General features: G+C 37.5%; 2 protein-coding genes across 6 annotated transcripts in view; one reads left to right on the top strand and one right to left on the bottom strand.

Moving 5' to 3' along the window:
- Positions 1 to 2,477: 2,477 nt before the first annotated feature.
- Positions 2,478 to 6,669, bottom strand: adprm (ADP-ribose/CDP-alcohol diphosphatase, manganese dependent). Its single transcript, XM_089014824.1, has 3 exons — positions 5,923 to 6,669; positions 4,471 to 4,596; positions 2,478 to 3,209 (listed from the first exon to the last, which is right to left on the bottom strand). The coding sequence occupies exons 1-3, from the start codon at positions 6,494 to 6,496 to the stop codon at positions 2,917 to 2,919; spliced, it is 993 nt and encodes a 330-aa protein (XP_088870950.1). The 5' UTR covers positions 6,497 to 6,669; the 3' UTR covers positions 2,478 to 2,916.
- A 4,573-nt stretch (positions 6,670 to 11,242) lies between these two features.
- The window catches only part of LOC148887093 (myosin-2-like), a 31,398-nt gene continuing 30,149 nt past the window's right edge, over positions 11,243 to 12,491 (top strand). For 4 of the 5 annotated variants that reach the window (XM_089014811.1, XM_089014812.1, XM_089014810.1 and 1 more), the window contains exons 1-2: positions 11,243 to 11,928; positions 11,995 to 12,138. In XM_089014811.1, the coding sequence (XP_088870937.1) occupies positions 11,731 to 11,928; positions 11,995 to 12,138 (342 nt within the window). In that variant the 5' untranslated portion in view covers positions 11,243 to 11,730. The remainder of the gene's footprint in view (positions 11,929 to 11,994; positions 12,139 to 12,491) is intronic. The other variant, XM_089014813.1, reaches the window with a different exon arrangement.

Raw genomic sequence — 12,491 nt, 5'->3', positions numbered from 1 at the left:
CGTTAGATGGCAGAAGACACACATTACAGTCACCCCTCGTTGTCCGTGGTAAATTGGGACCAGTCCCACCTACGATAGACGAAAATCCGCGGAGTGGAGTTATATAATGATAACCCACGTGATAAAACAGATGGGGTGCAGAGCGGGGCTGAGAATATGCACAGTCAATCCACATGGCTGTAACACATGGGATATTGTGCTGTCATTGATTGACATCAGCGCTGAGAACCAATCAGGCTACAGCCATTGATGGAGACTAAGAAGCTATATTTATAAATTTCATGCTGCTATATGCTTAGTCAACATGTGTGATACACAATTGAAGCACAGACAACCTGGGGTCAATCTGAGGTCAACAGATACAGCTTGTTAAACTGTCATCTTCATCTAGGACATCTGGCCTTGGACAGAATTTAGGACTTGGGAAACTCCTTTATCACAGGAGCAATTTACGACTTGAAACTCCTTCACAGGAAGAGCTCATTAGCCAGGTTACACATTTATCAGTTCATAGAAAAAAAAACAATGTTTTATTGCTCCTCTGAGTCATTCAGATTTTTTTTTTAAATTCTGTACATGTTTCCCTGGAAAAAAATAATAAGTGAACCGTGAAGTAGCGAGGGATCACTGGAATCACTGTATCCACCTTTTACTTTTCACTCAATAAGCAAAAAAATTGAGATTAGCGATATGAAAGCCAATAGTTCCACAATAGCAAAGCAAATCCTAGTTTTAGAGAGTAAAACAGAAATATATGAATTATATATAATCTATACTATATGAAATACAGTAAAGTCTCGTTATAGCGATATCGGATATATCGATAGTCCCGGTTATATCGATACTATTTCTATGCACGCACGGAGAAAATTACATGCAAACAGGGTCGGATATATCGATAGTCCCGGTTATATCGATATTTTTTCGGACTCCCTTGAATATCGATATAACGAGACTTTACTGTATATAAATGTTGGAAACAGCTATTACGCAACTCCGATGTACCCAATTTAACTAACATAATGTTGGGTGAAATTTAAGAAATATTTCTCCAACAATAATTGCTCTTCTTAACTAACTAAAATGGTCCAGTATGTTTTTGTGATTGAATACATATTGTACCAAAATAAAATGAAGATGCCCTTAAAGGACAACCGACGCTTCCGGAAAAGTTTTGTGCATAATTTGTAAAATCACTTCAAATGACTTCTACTGAGCGTATTTTACAAAGATTCCACCGCATATAGCTATATTTCACGTTTTAAGACTCGCGCTGAATATTCAGGAAGTCTTGTTTTTGAGTTGGTGACGAGTCCGTACGTGACGTCACTGAAGGAACACCCCTGACGGAAAGAAGGACACATTGTAGCAGTCCTTCCATCACGTCAATGCATTTTGCTGACGTCACGTCAGGATGGCCCATGACAGAGAAAGCGACATACAATGCATTTTGGGTACTTTATTTGGTATGAAAACTTTGTGTTAATACGTGTTGATGGCAAAATTAGAAGCAAAACACATAAATAATGCGATGCTGAATCATTGTGACTACTATTTGATACAAGTTGACACAAAATCAGCCCATTTCCAACGGAGCTTGGGCGCCATCTTTTGCATTTTCTGGGATGCTACATTGGAGTCCTGACGGCCCGAATTGATCCGGAAGGACTTCTTTTAATCGATTGCAAACATTTATACATTCCTCTTCAGAACTATTTGAATCATATTCATAACTGGATGAGTAACAAGAAATCATCTTCTCAAAATCTGAAGCCATTGTTTTGATTCTAAAGCAAGGCAAGACATCCTGGCGTGATGTCACGAACAAGGGGGCGGGACCTTCTGACCATTTCCGGGGTCATTTTGAAGTAGTTTTGGGACATTTAAACTCACATTAGTGTTTTGCATTTGACTAAAAATATCCGCCTGCGTGTTTTGTGTATTTAAGATGCGATAAAAAGTTTTTCTGATGTCAGTCAGGAAACAAAAGTGGTGTCGGTTGTCCTTTAAAGGACAACCAACGTCACTTTTTCTTTTTTGTAGTCCTGATGAGCAAAGCATACATGTTTGAAATCGATTAAAGAATTTATTTTGGCCATTTTGAGGCAAACGGGCGGGGGGGTGTGTGTCTGAAAAAGAGGCAGAAAAATGGCAACCAGCTCCGGTGAGGAATGAATCAGCTCGTTTATACAGCTCTGATACATTCTTTCCATGGAGTTTGCCTCCCTCTGCTGGCGGCTTTTGGGTGTAAGACATGGTTCAAAAAATACATTGACGTGATGGAAAGACGCTACAATGTGTCTTTTTTTACGGTGAGGAGGCGGTCCTTTTTTGACGTCACGTACGGACTCGTCACCAACTCAAAAACAAGACTTCCTGAATGTTCAGCGCGAGTCTTAAAACGTAAAACATAGCTATATGCGGTGGAATCTTCTTAAAATACGCCCAGTAGAAGTCATGTGAAGCCATTTTACAAAATATGGACACAACTTGTCCGGAGACGTCGGTTGTCCTTTAAGACAAAGCATTTGCATATAAACGAGACAGGTAAAATGCTTGTGATTTAAAAATAACTGAATGATTAAAACTGTTTTATTTTAAATTAAAATGTTCTCAAAATCATTGAAAATATTGCTAGCTAAAATAAAAATGCTACAAGTGTGTGGAACATATGCCCTGATGACACTCATTTTTTTTTACCTCATAAAACATGTTTGACAATAATTAATATACTGTCCTCACTTCAGTGCAAAATAATTCATGTGCAAAGTGGAACAATGTTCCCTGACAGATCCTCATAAACACCCACTGTGTAGGTTTTCATATTATATGGCAAATGTACATGCAAAGCGATAACCTACACAGCAAATAAAAAGTTTCTGGATCTTTGGTTATCATTACCTCACAAACAGGTAATCAAGGAAAGACAATGTCAATATCTGGAATCCTCCCGACCCCCTTTAAGACCATCCTATCATCATACACGGAGATGGTACCGAACGCGTTGCTGTTTGGTGGCGTCTCGATGACTCCACCAAGCGTAAGATGGTGAATTCCCGTATTTTTATCTAAGCAATATCCACCATCGTGATCATGCCCGGCAATAAAACACACTACGCAATTATGGGACTGTATAATGGACAGGAGTTCATCAAAATTCCATGCCAGGCACATTGGAGTTGTGGAGAACGGATGGACTGGGAGGTGACCTGCAAAGTAAAACAATACCATTAACTCACTCACTGCCAGACGTGCAAAAAAAAAATGCCAGTGCCAGGGTTTTTGTCATTGTCACTCGAATTGCAGGACCCACCGAATATTAAGTTTTAGGACCACATAAGAATTCAATGCAGCGTAAGAAACCTTCGACTCTCGTTTGTCATCAAAAAAAAAAAAAAAAAAAAGAGTTCATTCCTAAATTATATCAGTCTGGAGTTATATGAGCTTGAAATGAGGGTGGCTGTCCAAAATAAAATGCAATACATACATATTGGTTTATATGGCGCTTTAACAACAGCTGAAGCTACAACGAAGTGCTAACATGGAGAAACAAAGGAAAAGCTGCCCTCTTGTGGAAGGTAAAAACATTCCCAGAGGCCATGGCTAACGCTTTTTCAGCACCCAAACAAAGAAAAAAAACCTGAACAAAATTGGTAATGGTGCTCTACGTCATATTTTCAATTCCCAAATAAATTCATGAATGGCAGTGAATGAGTTAACACATTTTGAGACCTCATTTTTGACATGTGTTCAATTTTTAACCACAACTTAGTAGCATTGAATGCCATGACAAATCTTATAATGCTACAGTGCAAGCCATAAGATGCCCCAAAATGGAAACTGGGCCAAAAATGGCCTACATGCCATAATTTGGGCACCATTGCCTTTGACGTTCCACTCTGTCCTAAACTATTTATTCCCATTCAGTCAAGGAAGATATTTTTTGTGTGGTTTTCTACATTTACTTTCACATTTAAATGTATTCAGGAGTGCTCACTTGGAGTAGTGGAAGAATTGTAAATTCATATTCAGAAGCCCAGGAGACAGATACTGTAAATCACAGGTGTCAAAGTCAAGGCCCGCGGGCCAAATCCGGCCCGCCACATCATTTTTTTTCGGCCCGCGAAAGCAAATCAAACTTGTTAAATTCCATGATGATTGCTAAAATCTGAGCCAAAATTTCATATTTTTGGATGTCAACCACAAAAAAAGTCATTATTCTTGACTTCAGATTTGAAAACGAGTTATTCATTAATTTGCTGTGTGCTCTATATGTAATATTTGAAGGGATTTAAACATTCTAATGGGTTCCCCAAATTCATAACGGCCCTCGAGAGGAAACCATAACTACAATGTGGCCCGCGGCAAAAAAATGACTTTGACACCCCTGCTGTAAATGGATTAACAATTCTGACACCGTTATCGAAGGATGCTGACGCACAGGTCGTAAAAAAAAAAAAAAGTACTTACTGACAATTGTGACTTTGTCACGTTTCTTGTCTGCCGACGACAAAACAGACTTAAGCCAGTCAAGTTGGGCCTTGCTGAAGCCACCATTGAACTTTGAGAACCTCTGTTCCAAGTCATCAAATAATCCTGTGATAGGTACAAAAAGGGGAAAGTATTCCAGTTATTTGTTTATGTAAAATAAAATGGTATGATGGCTTTATTTGTGTAGTTGTGCTGACAGTGTCCAAACACACAAACTGAAGACTGTAGTTGAAAACTATAAAGTTGTTTTCTTCAAGGTTTTATGCTTTGGATTCCACGAGTGAGATCAGATGATATCGATTACAGATCAGAATGATCTGTAATCAGATCAGAACGTTTTTGATGATTATTTTCAAGGTCATTTGTCATTTTTTTCCTGTTAATTATTGTGCGGTTGTTAGACTGTTGGGAGAGTACTTTTGACATCGTAGAGAAAACGTCAATAGGATATACAGTGATACCTCGGTTCACGAACCCCTTGGCTAATGAACTTTTCGGTTTACGAATGTTACATTTATGAAATTTTTACCTTGGCATATGAACTTTTTCGTACACGAACGAGCCCGTTCTTCTAACAACAAAATGGCAGCCGACTGTTTTTGTCCTCTATTCCCCGCCCCCAATCTTCAGTTAAAGCCACGTGATTGGTCAAGAATGCAGCAGTGAGGGGAGGTGGTTTAAACATTAAAAAGACAGGCAGACGACGGTGAGAGTTTCAACTTTGATAGTTCAAAGGCAGTGTTGACTGCAAGGTTAAAATATCCCATAAATCAAGCTACGCAAATAACCCGCACAAGCCATCTGTACACGTGATGCAAAAAGCTATCAACCCAGCTAAACAGAACACAATTGATGAGGAACTAGATCAGAATCAGAATCAGGATCAGAATCATCTTTATTGCCAAGTATGTAGAACACACAAGGAATTTGTTTCCGGTAGAACACGCTGCACTAGTATCGTTGTCAAAAAAACTGCTAAGTGGCACTATACAGTTCCATTTTGGCATTATGATAAAAATTATGATAAAACTATCACAAAGAAAGCACCTACAAGGGATCATTCCTCAAGATGGTGAAAGAAGGTTACGTTCCTCATCAAGTGTTTAATGCTGATTGATGAAACCGGCCACTCCATTCCATCAAGCCATCAATGACCATCACAAAGGCAAATTAAATGATTTCATTATACATTTTATTTCTTTAATTATAATACCATAGCACATTTATTATACATAAAATTAGGTATGTTTTGTGTAATTTTAAGGCTTTTAGAAGGTGGAAAATTGTTTTATGGGGACCTGGGAACGGATTATTTTCATTTTAATGGTTTCCTATGGGAAATTATTTTTTGGAATACACACTTGTCGCCTTACACACTGTCTGGAAACCAATTAAGTTCGTAAGCCAAAGTATCACTCTATGTGTGTTTACCTGGAGGAGAGTTAAGATCCTCGTTGTTGTTGTGTTGTTTTATCCAATTTAAAGCACCGTGGTACTGCAAACTGTCCTCATCAACACCAAGCAAGCTAACGTCATAAGCGTCCAACACGACAAATGTGAACCCTGGAAAGGTACTGAAGCTATAAGCGTAAATATCGCCACCAGCTCGGGTTCCACTGAGATTGATGTCGGTAAGAACGGAACTGTTCAACTTGGAACGCAACAGCTCGCTTCTGGTGAAGTTGTAGAATTCATGATTGCCCCAAACGTGATGCACTTCTATGGGACTGAGGCTAAACTCTTCCAAGACTTTCTCCAGTGCTTGGGTGGAGGCTCCGCGATCCTTGTTAAAGCCGTCGATGATGTCTCCCAGCTGAATAATGAACTTTGGACGGGGAGAAGAATGCGACCAGGTCTCTCGAGCTTTTCTGAGCAGGTCAAGACTACTTCGGTAGTATCGTCTTCTTGTTTGGCTGAAATTGAGCCCGTCGTCCATGTCGGCGTACTGAACGTCTGCTATCACGCCGAATGTAAACAGTGGCGTTCGTTGACTACTGTCGTCCATCTCCGGTCTTTTCTTGGCTCACAACGGTGGCCCGGTGTGTCAATGGGAGTGTTGCAGGTGCACAATTCCTTCACGTGTCATGAGAAGTCACGTTCAGCATTGCTCGTCATGTTTTACACGTCAGTTCCGAAGACGCTAGCTTCTTGTCCATTGTCGGTATCGGTGTGCCGGCATTTCATTTCCGGCTTGATCCCTTCAAACTAAAATAAAATAGCGAAGGACGTCAGAGGGGGCGAATTAAAAAGTGTCAATCATGTAATATATTTAGAAGCAGGAAATAAAACACAGACAGGACGTTTATCAGTGCAAATTGAAGTAACGTTTTTCAATTCATGGATTCTTCTACGTTAAAAAGGGGAAAATGATAGATGGACTTTAAACGTAGGTTTATTGCGAAACGCCGGCCTCTTATGTGAGATTCGTAAACACACCTTCTGGGTAACTTTCTGTTTTCATTTTCTTCGGCCAATCAGAAATTCGAAACATAAAAGCATGTCTCAGCAATTATGAAACAATATGATCTAATTATGGTAGATAATATAAAATAATACTATGATAAAACCTAATAATAAAACATGTTTACATCATTTTTTGTGACTTCCGTAAGCAACGAAATGTGTTTCTCGAAACACTTGCATTTCTCTTAATGGCCAAAAGGTGGTGACTAAATTACTATACTGTACTATGATCGAAGTTGCATCGAAACAAATGTAAAATACTGCGAGTATTCACCAAATATTTTGAAAAACACTATTCTACTGAACAATGTGAATGCAAAGAGCAAAACGTTATTTGAAACAAAATTTCAGCATAAAGAAACAAGTAATAAAATGAATACATTTCACAAAATTACAAAAGGTGTGTTGGAATCAACACCCCGATATCGACGATGCACTTATACTTCTGTACTAATGATGTGCTCCATCCATCCATCCATCCATCCATCCATCCATCCATCCATCCATCCATCCATCCATCCATCGTCCAGACTGCTGGAGCTTATCCCAGCCAACTTCGGGTAAGAGGCGGGGGACACCCTGAATTGGTTGCCAAGGCACACAGAGACAAACAACCATCCCCACTGACACTCACTCTGAGGGACAATCTCTAGTGTTCAATCAGCCTTCTATGCATGTTTTTGGAATGTGGGAGAAAACCAGAGGAGAAAACTTACGCGGGACCATGGGGAGAACATGCAAACTACACACAGGGAGGCCGAATCGGGTCTTGAACTCACGACTTTTGCACTGTCGGAGTGCTAAGGACTCGACTACCAGGCTGTCGAAATGACGTGCATCTTCTTCTTATATATATATATATATCTTATAAATAAATATGAATAACTATAAATATACATACCTACAAACACATAAATAAATACTAATAAATATAAATAAATATAAATACAAATATTATTTTCCTTTCGGCTTTTCCCTTGACGGGGTCGCCACAGCAAATCAGTATCCTCCATCTTTAGAGGTTTGATCCGCATGTTTGTTTTGGCCAATCTTATACGTCGGATGCCCTTCCTGACACAACCCTCTGCATTTATCCGGGCTTGGGACTGGCACAAGAAGACTTATGTCCCTTTGTGCCTACAGCACAGCATGTATTCTTAAAAAGGAAAGAAAAACATGGAAAAATGTCATTGGAGCTTAGTTAGTTCATTCCTGAAGTTTATTTAATCAAGAATTAGGAAAACATGCAAACTCCACACCATTATGTCCATTTTGTAGTGCTTGTTACTGGGGTATATTTTTTTCATACTCTTCTAGAATATATATCAATTTTCAATCAATAAAAAAAAAGTTTGCTTCGAATCACAACATATTACTGGAGTAATTTATTGTTTTGTGCTGTCAGATACAGTATTATTATCAACTTTCTCTTTCAGGGTTTTGGGGAGCTGGAGTATCAGCAAGTTTATCAGTCCACAGGGCTATTATCCATCCATATATAATCTGTTTTGCATATCATCCCGACATTGTGGGACATGCTATTGATTATTATTATTAATAAGTATTATTATTAATAAGTATTATTATTAGTATTTTTTTATGATTATTATTATTATTATTATTATTATTATTATTATTATTATTATTATCTCATTTTCCGTACCGCTTATTCCTCATTAGGGTCGCGGGGGTTGCTGGAGCCTATCTCAGCTGTCTTCGGGCACGGGGCGGGGGACACCCTGAATTGGTTGCCAGCCAATCGCAGGGCACACAAAGACATACAACAGTCACTCTCACACTCACACCTCGGGACAATTTGGAGTGGTATTATTATTATTATTATTATTATTATTAGTAGTAGTAGTAGTAGTAGTAGTAGTAGTAGTAGTAGTAGTAGTAGTAGTAGTAGTAGTAGTAGTAGGAGTGGTAGTGGTCGTAGTAGTAGTAGTAGTAGTATGAGGAGTAGTAGGAGTAGGACTAGTAGTAATTTATTTATTTTCTTCTTATTATTATTATTATTATTAACAATTTATGATTACTGTTATTTTTATTATTAGTTTTTTATTATTTAGGAGTAGTAGTAGTAGTCGTAATTTATGTTATTATTGCTCTTATTGTTGTTATTAAATTATTTTTTATTATGTTTATTATTTGTATTTTATTATTATTATTATTATTATTATTATTATTATTATTATTGTTATTATTATTATCATTATTATTATTTAATAGTTGTAGGAGGAGGAGTAATTTATTTTATTATTCTTATTATTGTTGTTATTATCATTATTATTATCATTATTATTACCATTGTTATTATCATAATTAACATTGTCATCGTTTTTATTATTATTATTATTATTATTATTATTATTATTATTATTATTATTATTATTATTATTATTATTATTATTATTGGTGGTGGTGTTTTTTTTAAACCTTTAAAGTTGATCCAAGATCACAATGTCCATTTTCATACTTTCAACCACCCTCGCATCATGTAAAAAGTCCAACAAAAATGTAAAAACCATTTCTAAAAGACATGTTCTTCCACTGACCATCGGCAAGCAAAGGATGGGTGGGCTGCATTTGCCCCAATGAATTTCATAAGCTTGTAGCATTGGGATAAACTATTGTATCAAAACACAATTTCAGACAGATAATAGAGCATGGCCTCGTGCTTAGCACCCCCTTATTTAGACAACTTGAAATCAACTTGACATTTACTCATAAGCTATGAGCTTTGACCATCTGTTACAATACAGATTACAATCAAGTCTTGTCGCCATCCGTTGCATTCAACCAGGCTTTCTTAGCCACATGAGGAGGTGCCGTTCAAAACCATTTCGATCAAGACAAACACACAACACACACGGCTGTTAAAACAAGGGGAGAACAAAAAAAATGGAGAGAAAATGTCTGCGGTGCTAATCCACTTCCACACAGAGCTGCATTGTCCCTTTGAGGACAGTCCCTAAGAATATCAAACTGGATGGGACTCCCATACTTAAGATCGAAACAACGTGAGATAAAGGATCATAGCCTGCTTGTTTATGATTTAGCACCCATCTTGTCAGTTGACAATCATCTCATTTTCTCCTGCATGACCCTGACAAGGGATTTTAAACTGAGTGACAGTTTAAATGGATCACTTCAAAGACTATGATGATAAAATGGGACAGGGTGTGTGTGTGTGTTATCATGCGGGTAAATTGTCACATTGCTATGATCTTATTCGCTCCATTCCTAAATTTGTTCAGGTTTTGTTTCTTCATGCTTGGGTGCCGATAATACAGTGTATCAGATAGCTAGCTAGCTAGCACGCTATCTATTATGATGTCACGTCAGGAACGCCCTTGACTGAGAATGCATTTTGGGTACTTTGTTTGTTCTGAAAACTTCGTGTTGATCCGTGTTGATGGCGAAATTAGAAGGAAAACACATAAATAACACGATGGTGAATTGTTGTGTGTTGCACCAAGACTACTATTTGATTCTAGTTGAGACACATTTCCAGCAGACAAATCAACCCATTTCCAACGGAGCTTGGGCGCCATCTTGTGCAATTTCTGGGCGCTACTTTGGAGTCTTGACGGCTCGAATTGATCTGGAAGGACTTCTTTAATCGATTGCAAACATTTATGCTTTCCTCTTCAGAACTATTTGAATCATATTCATAACTGGATGAGTAACAAGAAAGCATATTTTCTGAATGAAGCCATTGTTTTGATTTGAGAGCAAGGCAAGACTCCTGGTGTGATGTCACGAAAAAGGGGGCGGGACCTTGAAAACTCGCCATCTCCAAGGTCATTTTGAAGTAGTTTTGGGACACTTTAATAATAATAATAATAATACATTTAATTTCTAAGCGCCTTTCAAGACTCTCAAGGACACTTTACAGTCACAGGATTTTTTTGTGCGGGTGAGCAGCGGCAGCCATTCGCGCCAGCGTTCACTCTACTCGAAAGTAACACAGCAGCAAAGTTATGAAAGGAAGAGGAAAGAAAGAGTAGAAAAACAAAATACAGGAGTTGTTGAAAACACTACTAATAATAAAAGTAATAAAGTAATAGTGAATATTGATATACACGATGGTGAATATTTGTGTTGCACCAAGACTACTATTTGATACTAGTTGACACAAATTCCCAGCGGACAAATCAGCCCATTTCTAACGGAGCTGATGTCAGTTAGGAAACAAAAAAATGGTGTCTGTTGTCCTTTAAGGATGGACTATTTGTCAGTATTATGATGTTGTCTTGACACATACTGTACTTTGTCTTTTCACTCTGCTTTCTGAGATTCTCATCTGCTAAACAGTATGAGTGAAAGAAGACAACTGCATCTCTTGTATGTTATGCTCGTTGCCAAGGACGAATCATCTTCTACGGAGCCGTAATTGTTTCAAAGCTTTTGTATTGCTTGTAGAGGTCGCTATCCTTTTTTTTTTGAATCCCTAATCTTAGTTACTCCATGCCTCGGGTTTACAACAAAAGCTCAGTGATATGCCCATTATACCACATGCCAAAGTAATCACGGCCTTCTCTACATGGCTTTGATGACCTAAATATAGATGTCAGAGACCTTATAAAAGACGTTAGCGTCCATGTCGTTTGCATTTTTCAGCTGACACTTCTCCTCGTGAGTATGTTTGATGATTTAATTGTTTCGGGCATTGAGTAATAGATTTCACGGTCGTGTTTCATGTAGCTAAGCTAGTTCTTCAAAATCTGATTGTTGAATGAATAACAGTGGTTATGTGTATTTTTAGTGAAAATGGATGCTGATATGGCTGTGTTTGGGGAGGCCGCCCCGTACCTGAGGCGACCCGAACGGGAGAGGATTGAGGCCCAGAATCGGGCTTTTGATGCCAAAACCTCAGTGTATGTGGTGGATTCGAAGGAGCTTTTTGTAAAAGGCATGATACAGAGCAAAGACAAAGGCAAAGTGATTGTTAAAACAGATGCGGGAAAGGTAACGGTTGAAGTGGAAAAGAAGCAAACTTTGCAGAATGATGAGCTACGTGATTCAACGTTGCAGGTTGTCACGGTGACGGACGACGATATTTTCTCCATGAATCCGCCCAAATTTGACAAAATTGAGGACATGGCCATGATGACCCACCTCAACGAGGCTGCTGTGCTGTACAACCTCAAAGAACGTTATTCAGCGTGGATGATTTACGTGAGTGTTTTTTTTTTTTTTTTATAAAATCAATATACATTTTTGGGGCTTGTATAAAAAAACAAAATAAAATAAAACAAAATAAAATAAAAAATGAATTTAAAATAATAATAATAATAATAATAAATAAATAAATAAATAAATAAATAAATAAATAAATAAATAAATAAAATGTGTTTTTTTCTTTTTAAATCTATTTATGGTTTCGGGATTATTTATATAAAAAAAGAAATAAAATTAAAAAACAAAATAAATAAATTAACAAATAAAATAAAAAAAAAATAAAATAAAATAAAACAAATTTAATTTAATTTAATACAAAACTACTTAACTAAATGTATAAATAACCAAAT

The sequence above is a fragment of the Hippocampus bargibanti genome, linkage group LG15, assembly GCF_051943395.1.
Source record: "Hippocampus bargibanti isolate YZ-2025 linkage group LG15, ASM5194339v1, whole genome shotgun sequence".
In the NCBI taxonomy this organism is placed as follows: domain Eukaryota; kingdom Metazoa; phylum Chordata; class Actinopteri; order Syngnathiformes; family Syngnathidae; genus Hippocampus; species Hippocampus bargibanti.
Note: the sequence above shows the minus strand (reverse complement) of the source record. Positions and strands in the feature narration are given on the sequence as shown.